General features: G+C 45.7%; 1 protein-coding gene across 3 annotated transcripts in view; it reads right to left on the bottom strand.

The window, feature by feature from the left end:
• Nucleotides 1-18,751, bottom strand: part of PIAS2 (protein inhibitor of activated STAT 2) — a 133,260-nt gene extending 114,509 nt beyond the window's left edge. For 2 of the 3 annotated variants that reach the window (XM_030192910.1, XM_030192911.1), the window contains exons 1-3: nucleotides 18,657-18,751; nucleotides 14,112-14,583; nucleotides 2,295-2,379 (exon numbers count right to left, since the gene is read on the bottom strand). In XM_030192910.1, the coding sequence (XP_030048770.1) occupies nucleotides 2,295-2,379; nucleotides 14,112-14,583; nucleotides 18,657-18,680 (581 nt within the window). In that variant the 5' untranslated portion in view covers nucleotides 18,681-18,751. The remainder of the gene's footprint in view (nucleotides 1-2,294; nucleotides 2,380-14,111; nucleotides 14,584-18,656) is intronic. The other variant, XM_030192913.1, reaches the window with a different exon arrangement.
• Between the last annotated feature and the right edge of the window lie 8,089 nt (nucleotides 18,752-26,840).

Below are 26,840 nucleotides of genomic sequence, written 5' to 3' on the forward strand. Positions count from 1 at the left end.
TCTCGCTGCCGCAGAACAGCTGCAGGGGCTAATAGGTCTCCGACCTCGTCCCTGGAAAGCTGCAGGAGACTCAAAGCTGTGGGAGACCCGAGGACTCCCACAGGAGTCTGCAAACCACCCCAGGCCTCCTTTCTTAGAAGCCCTTAAATATCAAATATGAAGAAACTGGGAGTGATCCACCCCAGTTCCCCAGTCACATTTCTGAAAAGCCTACATATAAAACTGCCTGAATCGCAAGCAAATCAGGCCCCAGGGGAGCGTTGGGGCTTCAGCATTGCCACGTGGATTAGCAAGAAAGATGGCGCCCTCAATCCTCACTGCCCTGCGCCCACCAAAATGAGCATACCACTCCACGGAGTTGGGCTATACAGTGATCTCCAGCACGGGAAACTGCAGCAGCCCAGTGGTTCCCACCACAAGCTTTTGCTGTGCCCCACCAGCACAGATAGGATAATGACTACTCACCCCCTTGGGAAATCGCTGTCACATGCCAAGTCGGTCCTCACACCATTCAGCCGGTACTGCAAACCGGCATGAGCTTGCCGTGCTGGACAAATCAGACTGAGGAGATTTTTTTTTTTTTTTAAACAGTGCTCAAACGGCATTTTTTTTTTTAAAAGGCAGGAGAGGAAGCCAGAGCACAAGAAACCTCAGACTCCTTTTAAAGTCAGGAGAGTGAGAACCACAAACCAGTCAGGCAGAGAGGAGGGGTTGATGGGGGAGGAAGGGAGGGACCTGGCACCACCAGGTGTGCACCCATGTCAGGACACCTCAGACCCCAGAAGCTTGACTAGACCCAGGGGACTAGGCAGGAGTCAATCCAGAGCTGCACAGATATGACCATCCACCTGCTAGATAGAGAGAATACTGAAGTTAAGGTGACTGCACATGACCACATATAATAAACCTCTGAAGGTCTCTCTATCTCCACCTGCTGGTAGAGGGACATAACCCACAAGTCTCTGGATTGATCTGTGGGACGCTATGGAAGTACTGGATGACATGAATCGTGTTTCAGCCACAGAGACAGAGCCTCCTGAGGCAGGCCTCTGCGGCCAAAACAAAATTCAAGTCCGTTGGTTGTTTTTCATCATCTTTTGTGTCTGCTTCGCTGTTTTACCTGCTTTGTCTGTGGGCATGCACCAGCTCACAATCCTGTGCTCAGTGAAAGATTGCAATCAGTCAGTTCTACTAGAGAGCAGTGCCCTGCGCACCTTTGCCAGGGCAGAAACTAGCTGAGGTAGAGACATATGTGTAGGGTTGCTCTGTGAATTACTGATAGGTGTTTTGTTTTTCTGCATCTTAAGTAGCACAGGCTTTTTTCTTTTTTGTTTTCTTTTATTTTTTTAAATCTTGACAAGCAGGTACGGATTGTGGCCAAAAATCTGCTTAGTAGAAATCAACCTCCAGAGTGGAGAAACAAGATCCGCTACAAGCAGAACAAGTCAGGAGAGGGAGTAGCGTGACCAACAAAACTCTTCCAATGAAGCCCAGGAGATGGAGAAAGTGTTGTTTGCTTTATTCCACAAATAAGTTAAATAGACTTGACACAGCACTGTGTTTCAGCAACAGTGCCTGCCTCAGGAGTCTGCATATGTGTTACAGCACCCAAATGTAGTAGTTGATGATTCATGCTGTTTTCACAGCTTTCATCGCTTTCGCGTCCTTGGACCGTTTAACATAAGAGATACCATCATTAGAATCATAGCTGGATACAGCTCTGGTGCAGCATTTGACCAACATTCTTTTTAAAGACTTGATCTTATGTTTAGTACCCTTTTGAATCACCAACTACTATGTAAACCGCTGAGACTGTAAACACAGAACAGTGGTATATCAAATCCCACCCCCTTTTCCCTTTCTTACTGCTCCATGCTTTGTCTGCTATTGCTACACCCCCAGGCTTCACAGCTGCATGAACCATGCCAGTAATTTATGAAGCAGTACATCTCCACATAGCCTGCCCTCTTAAAGGCACAGGGATTTACGGGCTGGTAGTTATTCCTATACTACTGGCCTGAAAACCTCTACATCATTAAGAGGACAGTCTGGAAGTGGTCATATTGCTGCAGTCTGTTACATCAGTAGCCCAGCAGGGTATGCTTGATCCCCTAACGGGGGGCAATCCTTCCCACTGACAAGCCATTTCTTAATATTTTTTCCTTTAATTCAACTAGGATTTTTTTTTTTACTTTGTTTTCTATTTTCTGCATAGAAGATACCTGAATACAAAATGATTTATGTATTTAACATGAACTGGCACATTACTATTAGAAATATATTACTTATCTTACCTGGAAATGCAAATTTCTCTGACCTGCTGAGGTGTTAATGCAAAAATAAAGAATTTTTCTTGAAACCGTTGAATAGTGCTCTGTACTAGAAAAACAAATTGAGGTTTATTAGTGTATATTATGACAAATAGGTTTACACATTTAACTAACTATAATCAGGCCACACCATCTCAACTAGGGCAGCAGAGATGTATGTACCAGGGTAGAAGCACACAGTACTGCAAAAATGAGAAGGTTCTTTACTTTGAAAGCTTCCAATGTTTGCCGGTAGTAGTGAAACTTACAAAAGGCTAATGACGCCTTACAGACTAACTGATTTATTGAGGCATGAGCTTTCAAGTCCAATTTATGGAAAGTTCTAAGGTGACACCAGCCTCTGTTAGCAAAAAAAAAAAAAAAATTGTTGTCCCCCTCTCACTGGAAATTATAGTTCTTCCTCAGATGCCATCATAATCCTTAGTTATTAATTTGTACAGTGCTGCGTAACTCTAGTAGCGCTCTAGAAATGTTAAGTAGTAGTAGTAGTAGTTATTGTCCTCGATATGGTGAAATTTGGTCATATCTGTTAATTTCCTTTCCTTCAGTCCAGCCACACCAGTTTGAACAAGTTGGATTGTGTGTCTTTCCTACCAGCGGGCACAGGTAGAGACATCACCAGGATATGTTGGTGCCTTCTGGAACTCTCCAGTGTGCAACCAGCAAAACATCCTGTGAGCCATACCCAAGCCCCATCTGCCACTGCAGCATAATTAAGTTAACCAATTACCCTATATAAGGAACTATGTACACCCAATGACAGAAAAGCTGAGATCCCACCGTCCCAAAACTCAGTCTTCCAAGATGGGTCTCCAGTAGTGTGGCTGGACTCAAGGAAAGGAAATTAACAGTTTTGACCAAATTTCACCTTCCTTATTGTCCAAGCCACACCAGTCTGAACAACTGGAATATAATCTAAGCAGAATCTCACTATATGGGGGAAGACAGGACCCCCAAATCACTGCTCTGCCAAAGGCTGAAGTCTCTGGCTAGAACAATTCTGTAGTGTATCACAGAGTGAAGAGAAGACCAGGTCACCACTCCACAAATGTCTTTGGGCAAAACAGCACAAGCTTCCACCAAAGAAGCCACCTACACAAGGGTAGAGTGAGCTCCAAGACTCCCTTGGAACCCATTTGCTCCAAAAAAAAGGAACCCGCCTTGATAACCACCTTGATCCAGTGCCCTACAGATGACTTGGAAGCTGCCACACCCTTGCACAATCCATGGAACAGCACAAATTGACTGAGAGGCAGAAAAAAATTTCTTGCAAGTAACGAAGCAACACTCTCCGAAAATGCAGTTTGTGAAACTTTCCGGTATGCATGTCTGCCCTCATTTCCCAAAGGTGGGGAGGAAAACCTCCTAGTTAGCATGTAACAGGGAAATCACATTCTGCAGGAAGAAAGACAGTACAAACGGCAACAAACATTTCCCGAAAAGGATAAATATGGGTCACAAGATAGTGCTTGTAATTCTGAGACCCTGAAGCGATGGCAACTTGGAAGACTATCTTCAACAATGTTATCTTTCAAAGAGGTGGGACAAACGGGTGAGCTCAAATGTGCCACCCCCTGAAGAACCACGAGACATTCGGCTGTGCTACCAGGTAAAGATCACCACTACTAAATGGACTTGGGAAAAATCCACAATTCCAGGAATAACATGTATAGAATGTTTGTATGTTTGGGAAGCTCACCAGACGCCAGGTGCCCTTGGCCTGGATTGGCCGCTGTCATGGACAGGATGCTGGGCTCGATGGACCCTTGGTCTTTTCCCAGTGTGGCATTACTTATGTACTTATGCACAACAGGTGACTGTAGCAATTTGAACATTCAGGAAATGGAGGGCCAAGCCCTGTTGAAACCCCCTCTGCTGAATTCCTTCACAGCTGGGTTCTGTACCCTCCTCAAGGAGAGGGGCTCACATGCCTTCCATACCCAAATATAAGCTAGCAAAGTAGAGGATTTGTAGTCCCTTAGAAGAATGGAAATCACAGAATGAGAGTCCTTGCTTTTGCGAAGTGTTACCTCTCAAAAGCCATGTCAGAAGCCAGATTCTCCATCTCCACCGGCCCCTGCTAGAGAAGGCCTCAGCCCCTGGCAAGGGCTGTGGGGCCTGCTAGAAGGCACACAAAGTTTTGGCGTCAGAGCTTCTGATAGATATATAGAGCATACAATTCCAAATTTATCTGCAGTAAAAAGCTTTTAAATTTGATAGTGGACCGAGAACTTCCGGTGGAGCAGTCGGCCAAGATGGCTGCTACGAGGTAAGCTCCCGTCAAATCCCAACTGCAAGACAATTTTGGCAACCAGAGCACTCTCCCACAGCCTTACCTCAGGTCTTCTTGTTCCCATTTCCCAGTTGGTACAAGGAACGTATTGTGTGCAGTTTAGCAGCGCCGGGAAAGACTGTGTAAAGTGAGAATTCATGCCCCCTCCCCCATCGGAAGTGAAACAGCAACCCGGGTGGAGAGCTTGGCGGTGGAGCACAGCTGAACAAGACTGCCGGCCCGAGGAGCACTTTTGCGGGGCGCAGAATCAGGGAGACACTGACAGGCCCCTCTCCCTGGCAAGCAACTCCCTCACTAGGAGGACCACCTAATAAAACCATTCCAGCAATGGAACCCCAATGGTCCCCACTAGCTCTAATGTGGGTTTTGCCAGCACCCATCCTCACACATACAATATACCCCCTTCCCCAGGGAACTGATATATGTGTTCCTACAATACGGGGGAAGGAGCCATGGGGAAAATGGTTGCCATTCCCACCAAACTCATCAGGACAACAGGTCCCACAGGGTAGGCCAAATGGGACTGGAAATTCCCTGGGAAGCTTCCCTTGACACCCCACTCTACCAAGAACCGTTTCTGTGGTGGGAACAGCGTACCACACACAGGACAGAAGGAACCAGTAGCAGTATTAAGTTGCCTATTCCCACAGGCTGTGCGTCTTCTAATGGTCAACACACCAAACCACATGATCGCCATGCCCCTAGCCATTGCTCTCCTGCTGCTGTCCAAGAAAGTCACAGCCCAGGTCTCACTGGGTTCACATAGTTCCCTTGGGCTTCTCTGGGGTGGCTCTGGTTTTTTTGTTTTAATCAAAACTTATTTCCCTGAACAGCAGAGAAATAGAGTAAAGCCAGGAGACACAGAACCTGTACTCCCCCCCCCCCCCCCCAAAAAAAAAAGATCTAAGCATAGCCTAGCGCTCCAAAGAGAAGTAGGAAAAAAGTGTGGGGAGGTGGATGGGGACCCATATCCCCGCAGGCTGAGATCACCATGAAGATTGTACCTGGCTAGTACACAGCAGGCACCCTAGAGTGCTAGCTGAGATCTGCAGAGTCTGAGAGCTGCAAATGGACTGAGGCAGTTAGTTCAACCACAGCGAATGGCAGAAGCCTGCTCACTTAGTTAGGCTTAGTACCAGCACCAGCTTGAACACCCTTATCATCTGCTGGAGGCAGAGAAAAGCGTAGCAGGTATTCTCCAAGGACAGCAAGCTTTACATTCTCAGACATGGACGACACCAATTCGCGCTGCCTGGTCCGGCATTTTGCCATAGCTAATAGAGAGCTTTGTGAAGCGCGAGCTGTGCTTCACCACACATGCGCGAGTGCCATCCTGCCCGTCGTGTGAATGCGGTCTCCTCAGTTTTATACTATACCAAAAAAATCAAGTAAAAAGAAAAAAAAAAGGAGACAACCCCAAGGGGAGGTGAGAGGTACTGTGAGTATGTAAAGTGCTGTCCTCGGAGAATACCTGCTACAGGTAAGTATCTTCGCTTTCTCCAAGGACAAGCAGGCTTCTATATTCTCACAAGTGAAGAATCCCTAGCATCCAGGCTCAATTGGGCCTCGCAACGGTGAGTGCTGCTTCAGGGGCTACACGATATTCCTTTACTGTCACAATATAATGGATATATATCGAAGAAAGCAACTGAAACAGAATGTACAGAAGATCACAGTCATTGATCCACTTGAAAGCGCTTTCAAAATCAAGAGAGTGTCGGATTGATATCATGTCAGTACACTCTTTTTTTTTTTTTTTTTTTTTGTACGAAGTCTTTATTGATAGAAAATACAGCAATCCAGTAAAGTATGACAAGAAAGGCCTTATATCCTAATACATTACGTTGAACACAGCTCAGAAAGATCATAATGCAAAATACATTATTCAGTTAACATCACATTGCTGCCTCCATAGGCCCTAACCCGGCTGTTGGAAGAACTAAGAAACCGGAACAGCGAAACCATCACAAACTTCAAATTTTTTAGAACTTTTGTCAAAAGATAATAAGACCCTAGCCCCTACCCCCCTTATTCCCCCCTCCCTCCCATTCCGGACTTGCATCACTAATTCCCATACTTTCATCATGTGTGTGCATAGCGGAGATAAGCATCCCATGTTGAGCGCCACCTGGGCATTTGATTTCGTCTCTCAGCCATGAGCCGCTCCATCTCACAGACATACCCCATCTTTCGGAGCCATCTATCCAGCGGTGGGACCACTGGTAATTTCCAACAGGCCGCTATTACAATTCTAGCTGCACATGTGGCAAAGCGCAAAAGAGCTTGCTGGGTAGGAGAAAATCCCGCCACTCTTGCTGAGAAAAGGAAAATGGTTGGCTGCCAGGGAATCGCCCCTCCCAGCCAAATCTGCAATCTACTTCGGACCATTTTCCAAAAGGCTCTAATCTTCCTACAATGCCACCATATATGACCCATGGAACCCTTGAGACCACAGCCCCTCCAGCACAAACCCGACAAAGCAGGGTAAATGTGCTGAAGACGCTCTGGTGACATATACCACCGAAACAGTACTTTAATAGCATTCTCTTTAAAAGGTACATGAGACGACACCTCCGCCGCAGCCCGCTCCATTCTCTCCCATGCCACTTCCTCTAGTTCTATACCCAGCTCTCTCTGCCAGCTCTTCCTGTGTATGGTATGACGTGGTATAGACTGATTAAGAATGTGGTGCAGTCGGGATATCAACCCACCTGTCGTGATCTGTCTCTCACAAAGTTTTTCCAAAGCTGAATGCTCCCTCTTTATCACCTCCCGGACTGCTCGTGTATTAAGGAAATGAGACAGTTAAAAGTATGCATATTCGTCTGTCCCCACTACCGGGAATTGCTCTCGAGCCGTCGGGTATGGTATAAGGGACTCCCTCTCAAATAATTGACCCCATGTTTGCAAGCCACCCTCATACCACCTAGTAAAGGGTCCTACTTCAGTTCCCGGGTAAAACAACGGATTGTATGCTATCGAAGACAGGCGAGATAGTGTACATTGACGCTTTGGAAAGAGACTATCCCAATTGGTAAAGGTAACATATATAGAAGGGCACAAACCCTCCCCCAAAGCCCGATGAGAACTCGGCATCCACATGAGAGCCCTCAAGGGCCGAGTACCCACTGTAGATTGTTCTATATGCACCCACTGCCTGTCTGGGTAATCCTGATACCATTCCACCGCCGCACGCGCCTGCACTGCCCGGTAATACCGAGCCAAGTTGGGGACCCCAAGTCCTCCCCTACTCTTCTCCTGATACAGAAAAGCCCTTGCTAGCCTGGGGTGCTTACCTGCCCAAATGAACCTCACAATACGATCTTGCAGCGCAGCTAAAAATTTGCGGGGCATCTCTATTGGGAGTGCCTGGAACAAGTACAGCAGGCGCGGCAAAATATTCATCTTAATGGCGGCTATACGGCCAAACCAAGAAAGCCCAATATCTCCCCAACTTTCCATATCTTCAGCAAGTACCCGAGACAAACCCTTATAATTTGCAGTAAAGAGTTCCGAAAGCTGAGCAGTGATATTCACTCCCAGATAACGAAGACTCTGATTGGCCCACCGAAAGGCATACAGCGATTTAACTTCATCCACGGTTCCTACAGGAAGAGTCACATTTAAGGCTTCAGTTTTTGACATATTTACTTTAAACCCAGAAACTGCAGAGTACTCTTCAATGTCCCTCAAGAGCCCAGGGAAGGTAGTTAGAGGTCTAGGGACAAACAACAGCACATCATCCGCAAATAAAGACAGCTTATGTTCTCTCCCCCCTATGGTTATGCCAGTGAACCCTGGGTTAGATCGAACCCTTGATGCAAACGGTTCCATAACCATGGCGAACAATAGCGGAGAGAGAGGGCACCCCTGCCTAGTACCCCTGTGTAGGGCAAACATATCGGAGTTACCTCCATTCACTCTAATACACGCTTTGGGTGAGCTATAAAACGCTTGAATCCATCCTCGAAACTGCGGCCCTATCCCAAAGGTCTCCAACACTTTATACATGAAGGGCCAATGCACCCTATCGAAAGCTTTTTCAGCGTCCAGGCTCAGGAGACATAAAGGCCTGTCCAGTTTTTTAGCTAAATACATGATATCGATTACTCTCCGCGTATTGTCTGTTGCCTTGCGGTGTGAAACAAAGCCCACCTGATCAGGGTGGATTATCGCAGGGAGCAGAGGGCCCAGCCTATTAGCCAGGACCTTAGCTAATATTTTGGCATCAGCATTCAAAACCGAGATAGGGCGGTACGAGCCACAATCCGCATGATCTTTATCAGGCTTAGGTAACACAGCTATCCACGCCTCCAGCATAGAGGAAGGAAGCGACTCCCCCTTCCCAATTTGATTAAACAACTCAGCCAGTAGTGGTGCTAATTCGGGGGCAAATTTCTTATAAAATTCGTTCGGGAGGCCGTCCAACCCTGGGGACTTGCACGATGGCAAATGTTGGATAGCTTGCAGAATTTCAACCAGGGAAACCGGGTCATCCAAAGTTGCTCTCTGTTGGGGTGTCAAAGAGGCAAGATCGCTCTCCGCTAGATATTCTGTAATGGAGTCTGCTGACGGGTTAATCTCCCTAGCATACAACTCCTATGTCAGTACACTCTTAATTGAGCTGTTTTTTCAAGTGGATCAATGACTGTGATCTTCTGTACATTCTGTTTCGGTTGCTTTCTTCGATATATATCCATTATATTGTGACAGTAAAGGAATATCGTGAAGCCCCTGAAGCAGCCCTGCTGGGCGAAACACGGCCTGTGTCCGCGGCTGATTTGTACAAAAGTTTTTAATAATAAATCATATTTTGTCTCTTAACGATCTGCTCTGACCATTTTCCATCTCGGAGTTTGCAGATCGTCTGCCTTTCTGCTTTCTTTGAACCTCGCAACGGTGAGGACATAACACGGATTAACCTGAAACTATACACAATCTAAAAAAGAATAAAACAGGCCTAGGAGAACAGAGTTAGATTCTAGACCCCAAACAAACTCTGCAACACTGACTGCCCAAATAGACTATCGCGTCTGGTATTCTGTTCAAGGCAGTAGTGTCATGTGAATGTGTGGGCTAAAAACCATGTTGCAGCCTTGCAAATCTCTTCAATGGAGGCTGACCTCAAATAGGCTACCGACGCAGCCATGGCTCTGACATGACCCTCCAAGGTTCGCCCAGCCTGGGCATAAGTGAAGGAAATGCAATCTGCCAGCCAAATTAAAATGGTGCATTTCCCGATAGCGACCCCCCATCCTGTTGGGAGCAAAAGAAACAAAAAGCTGGATGGACTGTCTGTGGGGTCTTGTCTACTTCATGCAGTAGGCCAATGCTTTTTTCGAATCCATGGTGTGCAAGTTAGTTTTGCCAGGATGGGCATGAGGGTGGGGAAAAAATGCTGGCAAGACAATCGACTGGTTCGTATGGAACTCCGACACCACCTTTGGCAGGAACTTAGGGTGCATGCGGAGGATTACTCTGTTGTGATGAAACTTTGTATAAGGTATATCCACCATTAAGGCATGAAGCTCGTTGACCCTACGAGCTGAAGTAACAGCCAACAAGAAATGACCTTCCAGGCCAAGTGCTTCAGATGGCAGGAATTCAGTGGCTCAAAAGAAGCTTTCATCAGCTGGGTGAGAACGACGTTGAGATCCCATGACACTGGTGGAGGTTTGACAGGGGGCTCTGACAAAAGCAAACTTCTCATGAAGTGAACTAGAGGCTGTACAGAGATGGGCTTACCTTCTACTCACTGAAGATGAGCACTGATTGCACTAAGGTGAACCCTTACAAAGTTGGTCTTGAGACTAGACTCTGAAAAGTGTAGAAGATATTCAAGCAGGGTCTGTGTAGGGCAAGTAAGGGGATCTAAGGCCTTGCTCTCACACCAAACCGCACCTCTTTGTGAAATCTTTCCTGGAAGTCAGCAAGACATGGGAGACACCCTCCGAGAGACCAAAGGAAGCAAATTCTAGGCTCTCAACATCCAAGCTGCGAGAGCCAGAAACTGAAGATTGGGATGTAGAAGTTACTCCTCGTTCTGAGTAATGAGGGTCAGAAAACACTCCAATCTCTATGGTTCTTCAGAGGATAACTCCAGAAAAAGAGGGAACCATATCTGCCGTGGCCAGTACGGCACAATCAGAATCATGGTTCCACAGTTTCGCTTGAGTTTCAACAAAGGTTTCCCCACTGAAGGTACTGGAGGGTACACGTACAGAAAACCTGTCTCCCAACTGAGAAGGAAGGCATCTGAAGCTAGTCTGTCATGGGTCTGAAGCCTGGAATGGAACTGAGGGACCTTGTGGTTGATCTGAGTGGCAAAAAGATCCACCGAGGGGGTGCTCCATGCTCAGATCATCTTGTGGGCTATGACCATATTGAGAGACCAATCATATATTTGCCTTATCCTGCTCAGCCTGTCGACAAGGGTATTGTTTGTGCCCGCCAGATAATTGGCTTGAAGGAACACGCCATGTTGGCGAGCCAAATGCCACATCTGGACGGCCTCCTGACACAGAGGGTGTGATCCGGTGTCCCCCTGCTTGTTGGTGTAATGCATTGCAACCTGTGTTTGTTTGGATGAGAACAATTTGGTGAGATAGCCAATCTCTGAAAGCATTTAGAACCAGAACGCCCAAAGTTTGAGATTGATCTGAAGATATCTTTCCTGGGAGGACTAATCACCTTGAGTGTGAAGTCCATCTACAAGAGCTCCCCCCCATCCCAGGAGAGATACATCCATCGTCAGCACATTTTTGTGGCTGAGGAAGTTGGAATGGAAGTCCCAGAGTCTAATTGGATCGAATTGTCCACCACTGAAGAGAGCGTACAAGCTCTGAGGACACTTGGATGACATCTTCTAGATTCCCTGTGGCTTGATACCACTGAGAAGGCAGGGTCCACTGAATGATCTCATGTGAAGATGTGTCATGGGTGTAACGTACACTGTGGAAGTCATGTGGCTCAACAATCTCAACATCTGCTGAGATGTGAGCTGCTGAGAGACAAGATTGTCTGCTTTTGTCTCTCAGAGGTAGGCTCGAACTTTCTGTGTCGAGAAGTGCTCCTATGAACTTCAATCGCTGGACAGAGTGGAGATGGGACTTGGGGTAGTTTAAATCAAACTCTAGTAGCTCGAGCATCTGAATAGTCATCCACATGGACTCCTGAGCACCGTCCTCCAAGGTGTTTTTTACCAGCCAATCATCAAGATGCAAGAATCCCTTAAGACTCATCTGAGAAAAAGTATCTGGGATCCTCCTCTGATTCTCATGAGTGCTCCTCTTCGGTGTCGAACAGTATCTCCCTACGGGATTGCCGAGACCGAACCTGCCTCAGTGCACGAGGAACCATGTTCCCGAAAGCGGCATCAAGAAGGTCAGTTCCCGCTTCGACTCCAGTAAAGCTTCCTCCACCGATGTTGAGCAAGTGCCAGCTTAGGCGGCAGTCGGTACCAGAGGCCACACCGCAGGCTGAGGGCAAGGGGCCACAACAGGAAGTAGGGCAGCCAAAAGTACCCCCGATACAGATGCACACCATTGCAGGCAGCCATCCAGCAGCTCAGGTAAGCTGGATCAAGGCCTGGATGCGCTCATCAAGGGCTGACACCAGGAAAAGTTGAAGTGTCAGCTGAGGCACAGATTGCAGAACCGCTGGGGTCGACACGAGTGGGATCTTGGCTGCTTCTCAGGTGCCGAATCCTTCAACGCCCCGGAGGGGCAATGTCGCCTCGGGGTTGGGTCAGACAACGGATAGTCCCAGGGAGCCTGCACAGCAAGAGAACTTGAGACAGGTGGAGACCCACTCGATGTATCACTGCTCCCAGTGTCTAAAGGTCTAGTAGCAGCCATGTGATGTTCGACATCAATTCTGACACTTCCGACCTCGATGCTGATGTCAAGGAACCGGACTTAGCTCCAAAAATCCTCTCTGGAAACCTACATCCTCTTCTTCAAGCAAAGACAGAACACAGCAGGGATATGGTCGGGCCCTAGACACCAAGAATGAGTGTCTTTTTCCAATATAGCTCGAATGCACTGGGTACATACAGCATTTGAACCCACCAGGAATCTTCGTGAACATGAATGGAAAAACTTTGTCAGCTAAATTAAACATCTCGATGGTACCTGAAAAAGGGGCAAGGCACGGTAAAAAAGAAAAGGGAAAGACCCAGCCAAAGTCAAGGCTTGAAAGCGACCTGATGACAAAGGTAAAAATAATAAAACTTAAAACCCGGGCAAAACAATTCTAAGAAATATAAAGGAAGGTTAAAAAAAAGGTTCCAATAAAAGGAGCTCAATAACAAAGACAGGAAAAGTAGCTCTCTAGACCGAGTGAATGAGGACGAGAAAAAAAAAAAACACACCTTCTCCTCATACGGAAAAAAAGGAACTAAGGAGACCGCGTTCACGCAAAGGGTGGGAAGGCACTCACGCATGTGCAGTGAAGTACAGCTCGCGCTTCACAAAGCTCTCTTTTAGCTATGGCAAATGCTGGACTGGGCGATGCAGATTAGCGTCACCCACTTGCGAGAATTATAAGCCTGTTTGTCCTCAGAGAATACTGCAGAGTTCCAGAAGCACCAGCTTATATCCAGGTGACTTCACAGGAATACTCAATTTTCTACCTCCATCTTCTGGTAGGAAAAGAACACAATCCCACTTGTAGAAATTAGTGTGACACTGTCAATAGGTAAAAATAAATATTTTGTCCCGGAGCTGGCCTGATGGCTCAGTGGAAGTTCTGTACAACACCCTGCGGAGACCCTGAATTCAATTGCCAGTCTATGTCTTTCACTTCCCAAGTCATATGAGGATGCTGCAGAGGAAGCATTTGTAGCCCTTCTGAGAGAGAAGATAGAGGACATGGATTCATATAGTTCCACAATGACTAATAGATGAATTAGGGTCCATGACTACTGAATTGCAGAAGGTGCAGACCCATTGGTCAAAGACAGTTGCTTGCAAGGACCGAATTAACCATGCTGAGAAAGAGGAGACAAAAATCGGGAAAAATTCCTGGGTAGCTCCAAATGAAGGTTCTTGATACTAGATCCCAGTCCTGGTGCTAATTGAATTTGAAGACCAATGAGCAGTTGGGAAACTGCTAGGTCAAAAAAACCTCTTTCTTCATATCCACCCAGAAACAATGTATTTCAAAACTTGTTAGTTCAATAAAATTCAGCTACAGTTTTTCAACAGTAGTGACTACTTGAAAATACAGTACTATGTAACAAAGAGTGAAAATATACTAGTTTTAATTCAGGACCTGAGATTACATTACTACCTAATATTGACATTTCTTTTTTGCAATTTCATGGAAATGAAAAGAACGGGCAAATCAGATAATTGCTAAAAACAAAATACAACAGTCTTTTCTTCAAGTTGGGGTATTTCGCAGCTGATGCTTACATCATTCACAAAATACTCCAGCCTAAAGTTACTGGTGTAAGAAAAAATTTGCATGACATTATTAACACTTACCTAAACTTGTTGGTTTGAGAAGGACATCAAGCACATCATAAAATGGTAGGCTTTTCAGTTGTACATCTGGATGCACAGGTGGAATAGGGGGCGATGGCTGCTGCATCTCAAAATGAGGCTTTGCTTCTTTAAGAAGTACAGAACCAAGAGGCGAAGAAGGGGAATGAGGTGTAACCGAAGTTGAAGGCAGCGAATGGAGACCACCTACAGCCAGTTCAGGGTCTATAGGAGATTTTTTATCAAAAGTGAAGACAGATGATTTTACAGTTGACAAATTAGACAGACTTTCAATTGTCCTTGGGTATCGACGTCTATAGAGTTCTCTAATTTTAATTTGAACTGCTGGGCTACAGCCACTCTTTAATAAATGCAATGCCCTCATCACAAGGTCATGTTTTCTTCCACTTTTGTTACGTCCAGCGAAGCCCAACAAAACCTGTAGTTCCGAAACTCGAAAACTTGATACCATATTCTAAAGAAGAGGGAAAAAGTAACAGAAAAAAAATGAATGGCCCCTCATCATAAAATATATAATGTGCAATTTGAGATAACATGTTTCATTAAGTTAGAGTAGCCTAATGCTTATAGCAGTGTGATGAGAACCTGGGAAGCCCGACTCAAACACCATTACAGCTCATTGTGATCTTGGGAAAGTTACTTAACCCTCCACTTTCAAGTACAAACTTAGGGCTCCTTTAATAAGGTGCACTAAAGGATTTAGCATGCACCAACGATTAGCATACACTAAAGTGAAGAAGCCCATTTTATTCCTATGGGCTTCTTAGGACGCGCTAATCATTAGCGAGTGCTAAATCCATTAGCAGACCTTAGTAAAAGGAGCCCTAAGAGTGTGAACAGACAACTACCTACTGTACCTGAATGTATATTGGTTCAATAGCTTTGGAACTTGGATGTGGTTTATTAGGATGATTAACCATCAAGTGGTTCTTCAAAATAATCTCTGGACAAGGCAACACTTGTATACTATAGAGACTGATGGCACCTTATAAACTGATTTGAGGACATGTAGGCAGTATGTAAGAGTGATAGACAGGTTTACTACAGCATAGCCAATCATTTTCCTGAATCATGGTGAAATGGGTGCCCAGAGAAATCAACCTCAACTTTTCTTTGATCAGGAATTTGTTCAGGGCCATTAGGTCTACAATGGGACAAAATCCCCCCCCCCCCCCCCCAACATCTTTTTGGGCACAAGGAAGTAACTGAAATAGAATTCCTTCCCTCTATCCCCTGGTGACACACTTCCCTCCAGGTTTGACCGCATTGGCCTATAGAAGGGCTAAGATTTCCTCTACAAATTGCTCTCAGTGGGCAATTTGCTGGTCTTTGACGCCAACACAGGGTATAACTGAGACAGACTAGCTGAAGAACCCACTGGTCAGAAGTTACAAGTTGCCACCTGTGTTGGAAAAAATTCAGCCTCCCCACTACCAGTAGGCCATTCAGGATTGTCACTTCAAGTGTGGCTATGCTCTCTTGGAGCCACTCAAAAGCTTGTCCCTTGTTTCGACTGGGGAGCCAGCTGGGACTTCAGAGGTCAGGACTGGCAAGGCCAAGAACACTGAGCCAGAAAGTTTTGGACAGAGCGAGAAGGCAGCAGAAACTTACGCCTTTGAAAGTAGTAGGGTTGCCCCCTAGGCCCACTGAAAAACCTCTGACATGAAGAAGTTGCCGAGACAGAGCTTGGAAGGTATCAGTATGTTTCTTTATAAGGTCTGTGACTTCCTCCACCTGGTCCCCAAAAAGTCTCCTCAGAAAGGCACATCCACCAACCTCTCCTGACTGCTGTTTCTAGGTCAGAGACATGGAGCATCCCTACACCCATGGCAGAGAGTCTGGTCGCTATTTCAAAAGAATTGTATGTGCCCCTAGCCAGCTATTTACTGGACAATTGGCAAAGCTCTGTGGCCTGCTCCTGTGAAGGAGAATCCCCAGTACTTGGTATACTGTGTACCGACCCCTGCGGCACACCACTGATAACATCCCTTTTCTCAGAGAAAGCTCCATTGACCACTACCCTCTGCTGCCTCCCATTTAACCAGTTTTTAACCCAGTCACTTTAGGTTTTGCTAGGAAAAAGCCATAGATTCCAATCAAATCTGTAGATTCATATAATTAACAAAACTTGGGTGGAATTCTGAGTGAGAACTCAGGGATTTGGTGGAAGGACAGTAGGGATGAGCAGGGATTCATGAGAACAATGGGGACTAGGTGACTGGGTGAGGGATATGAATAGGGTTGTGAGACTAAGGGCCCTGTTTACTAAGGTGTGCTAATATTTTCAGCGCATGCTAAAACTTAGCGCGCACTAATGCTACAGACACCCATAGGAATACATGGGTGTCTCTAGACTTAATGTACGCTAAAAATGCTAGCACGTCTACAGCGTGGCTTAGTAAGCAGGATCCTGAGTGCAGAAAATGAGGCGGAAAGTTGGTCTAAAGCATCTGTTGGGAGACAGATATAGAGTACTGCTGAGAGGGTGAGAGACAAAGGAAGGATTCACTGAAAGAGGTGAAAGTAAAAATGGGGAAGATAAAAGGGAGGGAGGGGAATCTGGACTGCTGCTGTAAGACATAAGAAAATCAACTCCTCTTCATCTCCAGTTAACAAGGAAGGAGTTCAAAATGGTGAAGGAATAAGACGCCCAAGAAGGTAGGCAAGGCTGGAGAGGGGGTGAGTACAAAGGGTGAAAATGGGGGGACTAGAAAGCAGGTACAAAATGATGGAGGATTGGAGGCTAGAGAAAATTAGAGATGCAAGGAATGGGAGTAAGAGTAGGAAACTGGTGAAAGGTGAACACGAGGCTGAAGATAAATTAAATCTAGCTACAGTTAAGTAAATGCAGATGAGGGAAATGGAGAAAAACCAGAAGGATCAATGTCAGACACAATGAAGGAGATAAAGGTAATATGTGAGGGAGAGAGAGAAGAAACAGAAATGGAAATCAGATCCTGGAAAAGGACTTGGGTGAAAAACACGAGCAAATGTGGAAAAAATAAATAAACAAGATCAACCCAACTAGAAAAGTAAAATTATAAGACAGCACAGGTACTTTCTGATGTCTGGGCTCACACCATGAGAATGATGGAGGAGCCTAGTGCTTAGTGCAGTGAACTTTGATCCTAGGGAACTGGGTTCGATTTCCACTGCAGCTCCTTGTGACTCTGGGCAAGTCACTTGATCCTCCACTGCCCCAAGTACAAATAAGTACCTGTATATACTATGTAAACCGCTTTGAATTTAGTTACAAAAAACGCTGGTATGTATGCCTTCCCCCACCGCCACCCCCACCTGCACACTTCATACCAAAAGACCTGTCTCCCAAAAAAGGGGCAAAAATGGCTTACTGAGCCACAACAACCCCTTAAACAGGCCTTGCTTGGTCAACATTCAATCCTATCACAGAACTAGAGTGGGCATAGGTGCCAACATTTCATAATGATTTGGGATGCCAAACACAAATTACTGCTCTTTTGACATACTGAACAAGGACCTGGGGGTCCTAGCCCATTATAAACCATAAAGCTGTATGTCTCTGTTGATCACCCCACCCCTCACCTATCCACACCCATCCTGTTAGAATATCAATGATATTCTTTGATGTCCCCATGCATACCTCCGACCCACCCCCATCCTCCCACCCTGTCAGACAGTCATAGTAATGCTTGAATGTTTTCACTTATATACACTGTCAGCTAGCACATTTGCTTATTTCCGATCTGACGAAGAAGGGCAACCTTCGAAAGCTAAGCAAGAAATGTATTAAGTTATGTCCAATAAAAAAGGTGTCATCTTATTTTCTTTTCCATGTTTTATTTTGTTTGATTTCTATTGACATACTGAAAGAACTTGGTCCTGTCTGTTTGTCCGGATTTAGATTGTAAGCTCTTTTGAGCAGGGACTGTCTTCCTTATGTTCAATTGTAAAGCGCTGCGTACGACTGGTAGCGCTACAGAAGTGATTTATAATAGTAGTAGTAGCTTAATATTGGGTGTACTCAGCACCTACTGCACCCATACCGCTGGTTCTTTTGAAACCGTGTACTAGTCCTACACTCTCCTACATAGGCGACCAGCCCAATGGAAATTAATAACTAAAAATAGCTTAGCAAAACGACTCAATTATATCTTGATAACCCCGCCCACAAGGACAACATACCCGTCTCCACAGTGCGATTTTTGCTCTACGATTTCGATCGTCTTCATTTCACCTCGCTAAAATTTATTATACAATATGTAAGAATGGCGCTAAACGCATTCGTATTTCTAATTGTAGGTTTGAAAGTTAACGGCAACGGACACAAGAGACAGGCACAGTCGGACACAAAACACTGCGCCCCATCACCCCCCCCCCCCCCCCCCCCCCAAGTGCATAGCTGAAGTAGCTGCCACCGTCCAATGGGCCCAGTCGCTCTCGGGCACCTGCTCCTTCACACTCAGCCATTACTCTCCTTCCCTCGCCACCTTCACGTCTCACCCTTCTTCTGCACCGCGGGGCAGCTATTGGACGTGTTTCACTCACCCTCAGCTCTTCAAAATCCGCCATTTTTCGTCGGCCACTGCCGTCGCAGTCGTCGCTTGCACCATCCTGCGTTGCGCTCACCGGTGCCCCGGTCTCCGACCCGTCACGTCACGATGACGTCTCCGCGCGGAGAGAAGCTCTTTGGGCGCAAGCGCGCAGTGACGATCGTCATCAACGTCTTCTTCTGACAGGAACAGGATACGTTCTTTTCGAAGGTGGAAGGTAGTGAGTGGTCTGTTTTTGTGAAGGGGTGGAATCCGTCAGAAGTTGTAAATATTTTTTTTTCGACTTATAAATTGCGGGGCATAATCTGGACCGACTTGGGACGGCGCAGCGAAAGGCCACGGCCCGAAAGACTTTAGGTACTGCAGCTTGGGACCGAGACCGGGTGGAGGTTAGTGTACCCGGTCCGGACGAGACGCGTTTTAGTAGTTCGCTCCAGATGAGCTGGTCGCTCCGACCACACGTTCGAACAACCGCGGGCGGGTATAGCCCGCAGACATCCTCCAGTCAGATCATACAGGAAAAGCGGGAGGAGCGGAGGAACAAAGTCAACGTGAATGATTCTAGGAAATTTACGTCCTGTTTGAAATCACCACCAAATCAACGGGGGATTACTCAGAAAGGTTAACTTACCTATCAGTGAGGTTCCTGCCTACCTGCTGCTCCGGCTCCAGTCCTGCTACATAAGTACATAAGTATTGCCATACTGGGAAAGACCAATGGAGGCATATTTTCAAAGCACTTAGCCTTCCAAAGTTCCATAGTTTCTATGGAACTTTGGAAGGCTAAGTGCTTTGAAAATATGCCTCTTGCAAAGGTCCATGGAGCCCAGCATCCTGTTTCCAACAGTGGCCCATCCAGGTCACAAATACCTGGCAAGATCCCAAAAAGTACAAAACGTTTTACACTGCTTAATCCAGAAATAGTGGATTTTCCCCAAGTCCATTTAATAACGGTCTATGGCCTTTTCCTTTAGGAAGCCGTCCAAACCATTTTTAAACTCCGCTAAGCTAACCGCCTTTACTACATTCTCTGACAACGAATTCCACAGTTTGATTACACGTTGAGTGAAGACAAATTTTCTCCGATTCATTTTAAGTACATAAGTAATGCCACACTGGGAAAAGACCAAAGGTCCATCGAGCCCAGCATCCTATCCACGACAGCGGCCAATCCAGGCCAAGGGCACCTGGCGAGCTTCCCAAACGTACAAACATTCTATACATGGACTCAGGAACCGAACCAGGACTGGAACTCTGAGTGGACTCAGCATCTCGGCTGGCACTGGAACTCGGAGTGGACTCCGCATCTCGGCTGGAACTGGAACTCAGAGTAGACTCAGAAGCTTGGCCGGAAGAGCCACTCAGGCTGGACTCAGAAGCTTGGCCGAAAGAGCCGCTCAGGCTGGACTCAGAAGCTTGGCCGGAAGAGCCGCTCAGGCTGGACTCAGATGCTTGGCCGGAACTCAAAAAAGGCTGCAGGTAAGCCCTGACCTCGGTACTTCTAAGACGCCTTCTTTCAGCGGCAGCATCAGGAGTATCCCGCAGGGCTGGATCCAAGATAAGTTGGTCACGGTACTCAAAGAGCTTGGTAGAAGGGTCAAGAGTAGTAACTGGATTCCTCCTGATCCCACACCACTGGCAACGCTCTTTCTCAGCAGCAGCTTCAGGAGTATTCCACAGGACTACATCAGAAGAAAGTTTCCAACTGTAACAGGAAAGTGTCATCAAAGGATCCAGAGCAGAAACTGAGTTGGGACCGGAATCCCAACTAGAACTAGGAGCTGAACCTGAGCTGGAAAACTTGACAAACAGAGCATCAAATAAACTATTCATTTGCTGCCAGCACTGCTGGAGGTTGAATTCTGCCGAGCTCATGGCCTTCGCAATCTGTCACACTCTCTAGGATAGTCTGGAATCGTGAGCCCTTGGGCCATTGCTGAGGAGCGACAGCGGCAGGAGAATCAACCAAACAAGAGGCAAGGCAGAACACAGATGGGCTGGTAAAAACAGAACTGGAACCGCCGAACTGAAGCTGCAGCTGGGGCAGAACAAGCTGGAACAGGCAGGGCAGGAACAGCTAGACTTCACCTGCGCTTGACCGCCGTTCCCCAGGGGTTGAGCCCCTGGGTGCGGGCGGGCGGCAGGATTATGGGACAGAAGGGAAAACCAGAACTGCAGGGTCCAGCAGGTGGCCAGCAAACAGTCAAGTAGCCCAGGAAACAAGTAGGAACAAAGGCAGGCAGTAACAGTAGAGTACTCCAGAAAACAAGCAGGATCGAAGGCAGGCAGGAACAGTAGAATACTCCAGAAAACAAGCAGGATCGAAGGCAGGCAGCAACAGTAGAATACTCCAAGAAACAAGCAGGGTCAAAGGCAGGCATAAGAAGTAAGCAGGGTAGCACTGCAACAAACACTCATCAGATGACCTCTGTTGCAAAGGCAACCTAGAAAGTTCCCAGGTGGTAATAAAGGCACTACAGATGAGGTCACCAGTAAGAGTGGGGCTTGTCAGCAACAACAGCAGAGCACAGCTTGGCTGGAACAGGATCCCGGACTGGACTGGAACGAATTTCAAGATTTTCACACAGGCTTCAGGATTTACAAACAGACTTGGCTTGGCCGGAGGAACCCCAAAGCAAGTCTGAAAGGGAATATAGTCACAATCGTGACACGTTGATCTTATTACCTCACCATCTCTCTTGTCCTCTTCCTCCCTCCTTGCTTTCTGCCTTCAACACTTCATTCCTTCCATTGTGCCTTCCCCATTCTATCTGAGTTCATCTCGCCTTCGTCGCCTCCATCTCCACTCCTCTCCTACTCTCCTCTGCACTCTCTTACTCCTTCTTCTTCTCTCTGCTGGAGACATCAATCCCAATCCTGGTCCCCCTCACCAACCCTCATCCTATTTGTGCAGGCTGCACCGCAACCTCTCTAATCTCATCTCTATTCCTCTCCTCCCCCCCTCCACCTCTTCTCTGCCCTTCTCATGCGCCCTATGGAATGCCCGCTCCATCTGCAACAAACTTTCCTATATCCATGACCTTTTTATCTCTCGTAACCTTCCATCTGCTCGCTATAACAGAAACTTGGCTCTGCCCTGAAGACTCTGCTTCAGTCGCAGCCCTCTGCCATGGTGGTTATCTCTTCTCCCATACTCCTCGCCCTGCTGGCCGCGGTGGTGGTGTTGGACTATTACTCTCACCCTCTTCCAAATTTCAGTCTCTTTTGTCACCTCAGACTCTCTGCTTTTCTCCTTTGAAGTCCACTCCGTCCACCTATTCACTCCTTTGCCTCTTCGAATAGCAGTTATTTTTTGTCCCCCTGATAAATCCCTTTCATCCTTTTTCAGCAACTTTGACGCTTGGCTTTCCTTCTTTCATGATCCTTCTTCCCCCTCCCTCATCCTTGGCGACTTTAACATTCATGCTAATGATCCCTCCAACTCTTACATTTCCCAGTTCCTCGCCTTAACATCCTCCTTCAGTCTCCAACTATGCTCCACTTCCCCCACTCACCAACATGGTCACTGTCTTGATCTTATCTTCTCCTATAACTGCTCTCCCTCCAATTCCTTTGCCTCAGATCTTCCCCTCTCTGACCATCATCTAATAACCTTCACACTTAAACTTCCTCCTGCCCAATCCCGTCCAATCTTAACCAATTTATATAGGAATCTTCAGGCTATTGACCCTACTACCCTGTCCTCCAGTGTCTCGAACCTCTTCTCTACCACTGCACCATCCAAATCTGTCAATGATGCCGTCTCTTCCTACAATACTATTCAATCCTCTGCTTTAGAGACTCTTGCACCTCTCATGCCCTGTCCTATAAGGCGTACCAAACCCCAGCCTTGGCTGACCTCTAAAATCCGCTACCTACGTTCCTGTGCCTGCTCCGCCGAACGCCTCTGGCTGCAATCTCATACCCTTGCTGACTTCATACACTTCAAGTTCATGCTGACCTCCTTCCAATCTGCTCTTTTACTTGCCAAACAGGACTATTACATCCAGCTGACTAATTCCCTCGGCTCAAACCCTCAACTTCTCTTCGCCACACTGAACTCTCTCCTCATGGTGCCTCCATCTCTAACTCCCCCCCCCCCCCTCACTATCTCCTCAGACCCTAGCTGAGTTCTTCCATGACAAGGTTCAGAAGATAAACCTCAAATTCTCAACTAAGCCACCCCCACCTCTCCCTCCCCTTGTCCATTCCCCTAACTCCCTATCTCCTGCGTTCTTTTCCTCCTTTCCCGAAATCACTGATGAGGTAACAACACGTGTTCTCTCCTCCTCAAAACGAACTATCTGTTCCTTTGATCCCATTCCTACCCACCTTCTTAACACCATCTCTCCTACTCTCACCCCTTTTATCTGTCACATCCTCAATCTTTCACTTTCCACGTGACCGTTCCCGATGCCTTCAAACATGCCGTGGTCACACCGCTCCTTAAGAAGCCTTCACTTGACCCTATCTGTCCTTCCAAATATCGACCCATCTCACTCCTCCCCTTCCTCTCCAAGATACTTGAACATGCCGTTCACCGCCGCTGTCTTGACTTTCTTTCATCTCAAGCTGTTCTTGACCCACTCCAATCTGGCTTTCACCCTTTTCATTCAACTGAAACTGCACTTACAAACGTTTCCAATGACCTGTTACTGGCCAAATCCAAAGGTATCCATTCTATCCTCATCCTTCTCAATCTATCCACCGCTTTTGACACTGTTGATCACAGCTTACTCCTTGATACGTTGTCTTCACTTGGATTCCAGGGCTCTGTTCTTTCCTGGTTCTCCTACCTCTTGCTTCACACCTTTAGTGTACATTCTGGTGGATCCTCTTCCACTTCTATCCCACTACCAATCGGTGTACCTCAGGGTTCTGTTCACGGTCCCTTATCACCTCTCGCATAGATTATTGCAACCTGCTCCTCACCGGCCTCCCACTTAGCCATCTCTCGCCTCTTCAATCAGTCCAAAACTCTGCTGCGCGACTCATTTTCCGCCAGAGTCGCTATGCTCACATTAGCCCTCTCCTCAAGTCACTTCACTGGCTCCCTATCCGTTTCCACATTCAATTCAAACTTCTCTTACTGACCTATCAGTGCATTCACTCTACCGCTCCCCAGTACCTCTCCACTCTTGTCTCTCCCTACGCGCCCCCCCCCCCCCTCGGGTACTCCATTCTGTGGTAAATCTCTAGTCTGCCCCCTTCTCCTCTACTGCTAATTCCAGACTCCGTTCTTTTTATCTCGCTGCACCTCACACCTGGAATAGACTTCCCGAGCCTATACGTCTATCCCCGTCTTTGGCCATTTTCAAATCCAAGCTAAAAGCCCACCTCTTTGACGCTGCTTTTGACTCCTAACCACTACTCACTTGCCCTGTACCCTTTTATCCCTCTTTAATTCCCTTACCTCTTAGTTGTTCTGTCTGTTTGTCTGTCCTATTTAGATTGTGAGCTCTTTGAGCAGGGACTGTCTTTTCATGTATGGTGTATAGCACTGCGTATGCCTTGTAGCGCTATAGAAGTGATAAGTAGTAGTAGTAGTGATACGTTATTATGAAGGAAAATGTTATGGTTTGGGGGCATGTGCCTGAAAGAAATATCCTTTAGTTCAATCCTTATAAGAGGCATTTTAAATGTTAGTTCAGCTTTACTTAACTCAAACTGTTTACTATGTTGAAAAACATTTCCTGTGGCAATATAAGGAGTATTTTAATAATATGCACTACCGTTTTTAGCTCGTGCTAGAAATCAGCTGGAACTAAACGTTGAGACGCCTATGCACCAGGTGATTTCTCTAGCGGGAGTTAAAAACGCTAGCGGGCACCATAGTAAAACAGAAACTCCAAGTTACCCAGTTGCAGGCTGGAGATTGTAAGATAGTCCTGGATTTCTGACTACCCTGTGATGCTGCATTATCAGACTTATAAACCACTTGTCCCTGAAACATGCTCAAACAACAGAATAATCCATTTGTGTATCTAAAAAGGTAAACCTCTACAAAACAGATGAAGATATGATTCCAAGTGTCTCAATGAAAGGAGAGTGTAATTCTACTTCCATTTAATTTCATTATATTCCATTATCTTTATAACACCTGGCTTCCCAAGGCAGATTACAACAACATTTAAAATGAACCCATCAGGAAATGATACCCTCACTGAAATTTGGTCATCTGCATTTTATACAGTGTATTTATTCAGTTTTTAGTATAGAAAAATTAGCACAAAATACAGAGTTTAAAATTGCTGTTTCTACCAGCTATAATCATTTTTAAGCCGTTTTAGTGATATTCAATTGTTATTTCATGATATGTATATCTACATATGGGAAGCTTTCAAATATATTAAAAAGCTGTCTAATAAGTACAAAACAAAAAAAAACTTTTGTCCTCCACCTTTTAAGGCACTGCCTATCCATAGAAACAGCTTTAGACTTGTTACAGATGGACCAAGAATAACAAACGACAATGTGGATGCTGCAGCTCATAGGTTTGCTTGCTTTGTTTTGTGTTGGTCTGAAATCCCCAGGTCCGACCACTTTAAACTTAATTTATCAATACTATGGCTGAGGAAAGGGCCTTACCGTAACCAACAACACACAAATATTAGCACAAGAGGTCGAATAGATCCTACGGAGTTTTGGACTAGGATATATGACAATGAGTGGTTAACTAACACGGACTCTACTCTCTTTCTGTTTGGGACAGAAGATGCAACAACATATTAGATGATTTAGCTCCTTTAAAAATCAAGGCGCAAAAAAGGTTTAATTCTACACCATGGTACAATGATGAACTTAAGTTATTAAAGTCGCAAACCAGGAAAATGGAACGCAAATGGAAAAAAATAAAAAATGAACACACACTCAAAGAATGCAAATTAGCCCTCAGAAAATATAAATATGCAACTAAACAAGCATGAAAGCTATATTATAAATCAAAAATCGGCCATGATTATACAAACTCAAAGAAATTATTCCATATTGTTAACAATCTCCTCTAAACCAACTCAGTTACTTCTATAAGCGCAGATTCCCCATCACTCCCTGGCCAACTACTTCAACGAAAAAATTTTAAAATTATGTAACTCTCTTACCCAGCAAAACTCAGATATTGACTTCTTTAATCTACTTGAGTCTACCTCTGGAGACCACCCAGCAGATCGTACCTGGTTGCATTTTACCCTTCTCTCCATTGACTTAGTCTTCAAAGCAATTTCCAAATTCTCTTTCTGCAAATTGGATATTTGCCCTAATTTTCTACTTAAATCCGCTCCTCTTTGTTACATCCAAGATCTCACATCTCATCTAAACTTTATGCTTAAATTTGGTTTTTTTTCCCTAAAAACTATGGGAATATCCTTCTTACTCCCATTCCTAAGGATAACAAGAAAAAATCAAATGATATTACAAACTACCGTCCAGTTGCCTCTATACCACTGGTAATTAAGTTAATGGAAAGCATGGTAACCAAACAACTTACGGAGTATTTGGACAAGTTTTCCATTTTACATGATTCACAATCCGGTTTTCGATCCTTATACAGTACTGAAACGGTGTTGGTTACCCTTATATCCAAGTTCAAACAACAAATTGCTGGTGGCAAGAGTATATTTCTTCTCCAGTTCGACATGTCCAGTGCATTTGACATGGTTGATCACAATATCCTATTACATTTTCTGGATTATTTTGGGATTGGTGGAAATGTACATAAATGATTTAAGGGTTTTCTTTCATTTAGATCTTATCGGGTGAAACTTAATCTTCCTTGTGGAGCGCAGCTTGTGAATTCCCTCAAAGTTCGCCACTTTCCCCTACATTATTCAACATAATGATGATCCCATTGGCCAATGCCCTATCCAAATTAGGTCTAAATCCATTTATACACGCAGATGATGTTACAATATATATACCGTTCAGAAAGGACCTGGTTGAAATTACCAGTCTCATTAAGTTAGGTCTGAATACAATGAACGAATGGGCTACCTCATTTCACCTGAAACTGAATACTGAAAAGACTCACTGCCTCATCTTATCGTCTCAGCATAACAAATATAATCCTACTACTTTAAATACTCCTAACCTTTCTATACCTATTTCGGACAGTTTAAAACTTCTAGGGGTCACAATTGATCGGCACTTAACACTGGAAACCCAAATAAGTAACACCACAAAG

This window comes from Microcaecilia unicolor, chromosome 2 (assembly GCF_901765095.1).
Source record: "Microcaecilia unicolor chromosome 2, aMicUni1.1, whole genome shotgun sequence".
Taxonomy (NCBI): Eukaryota; Metazoa; Chordata; class Amphibia; order Gymnophiona; family Siphonopidae; genus Microcaecilia; species Microcaecilia unicolor.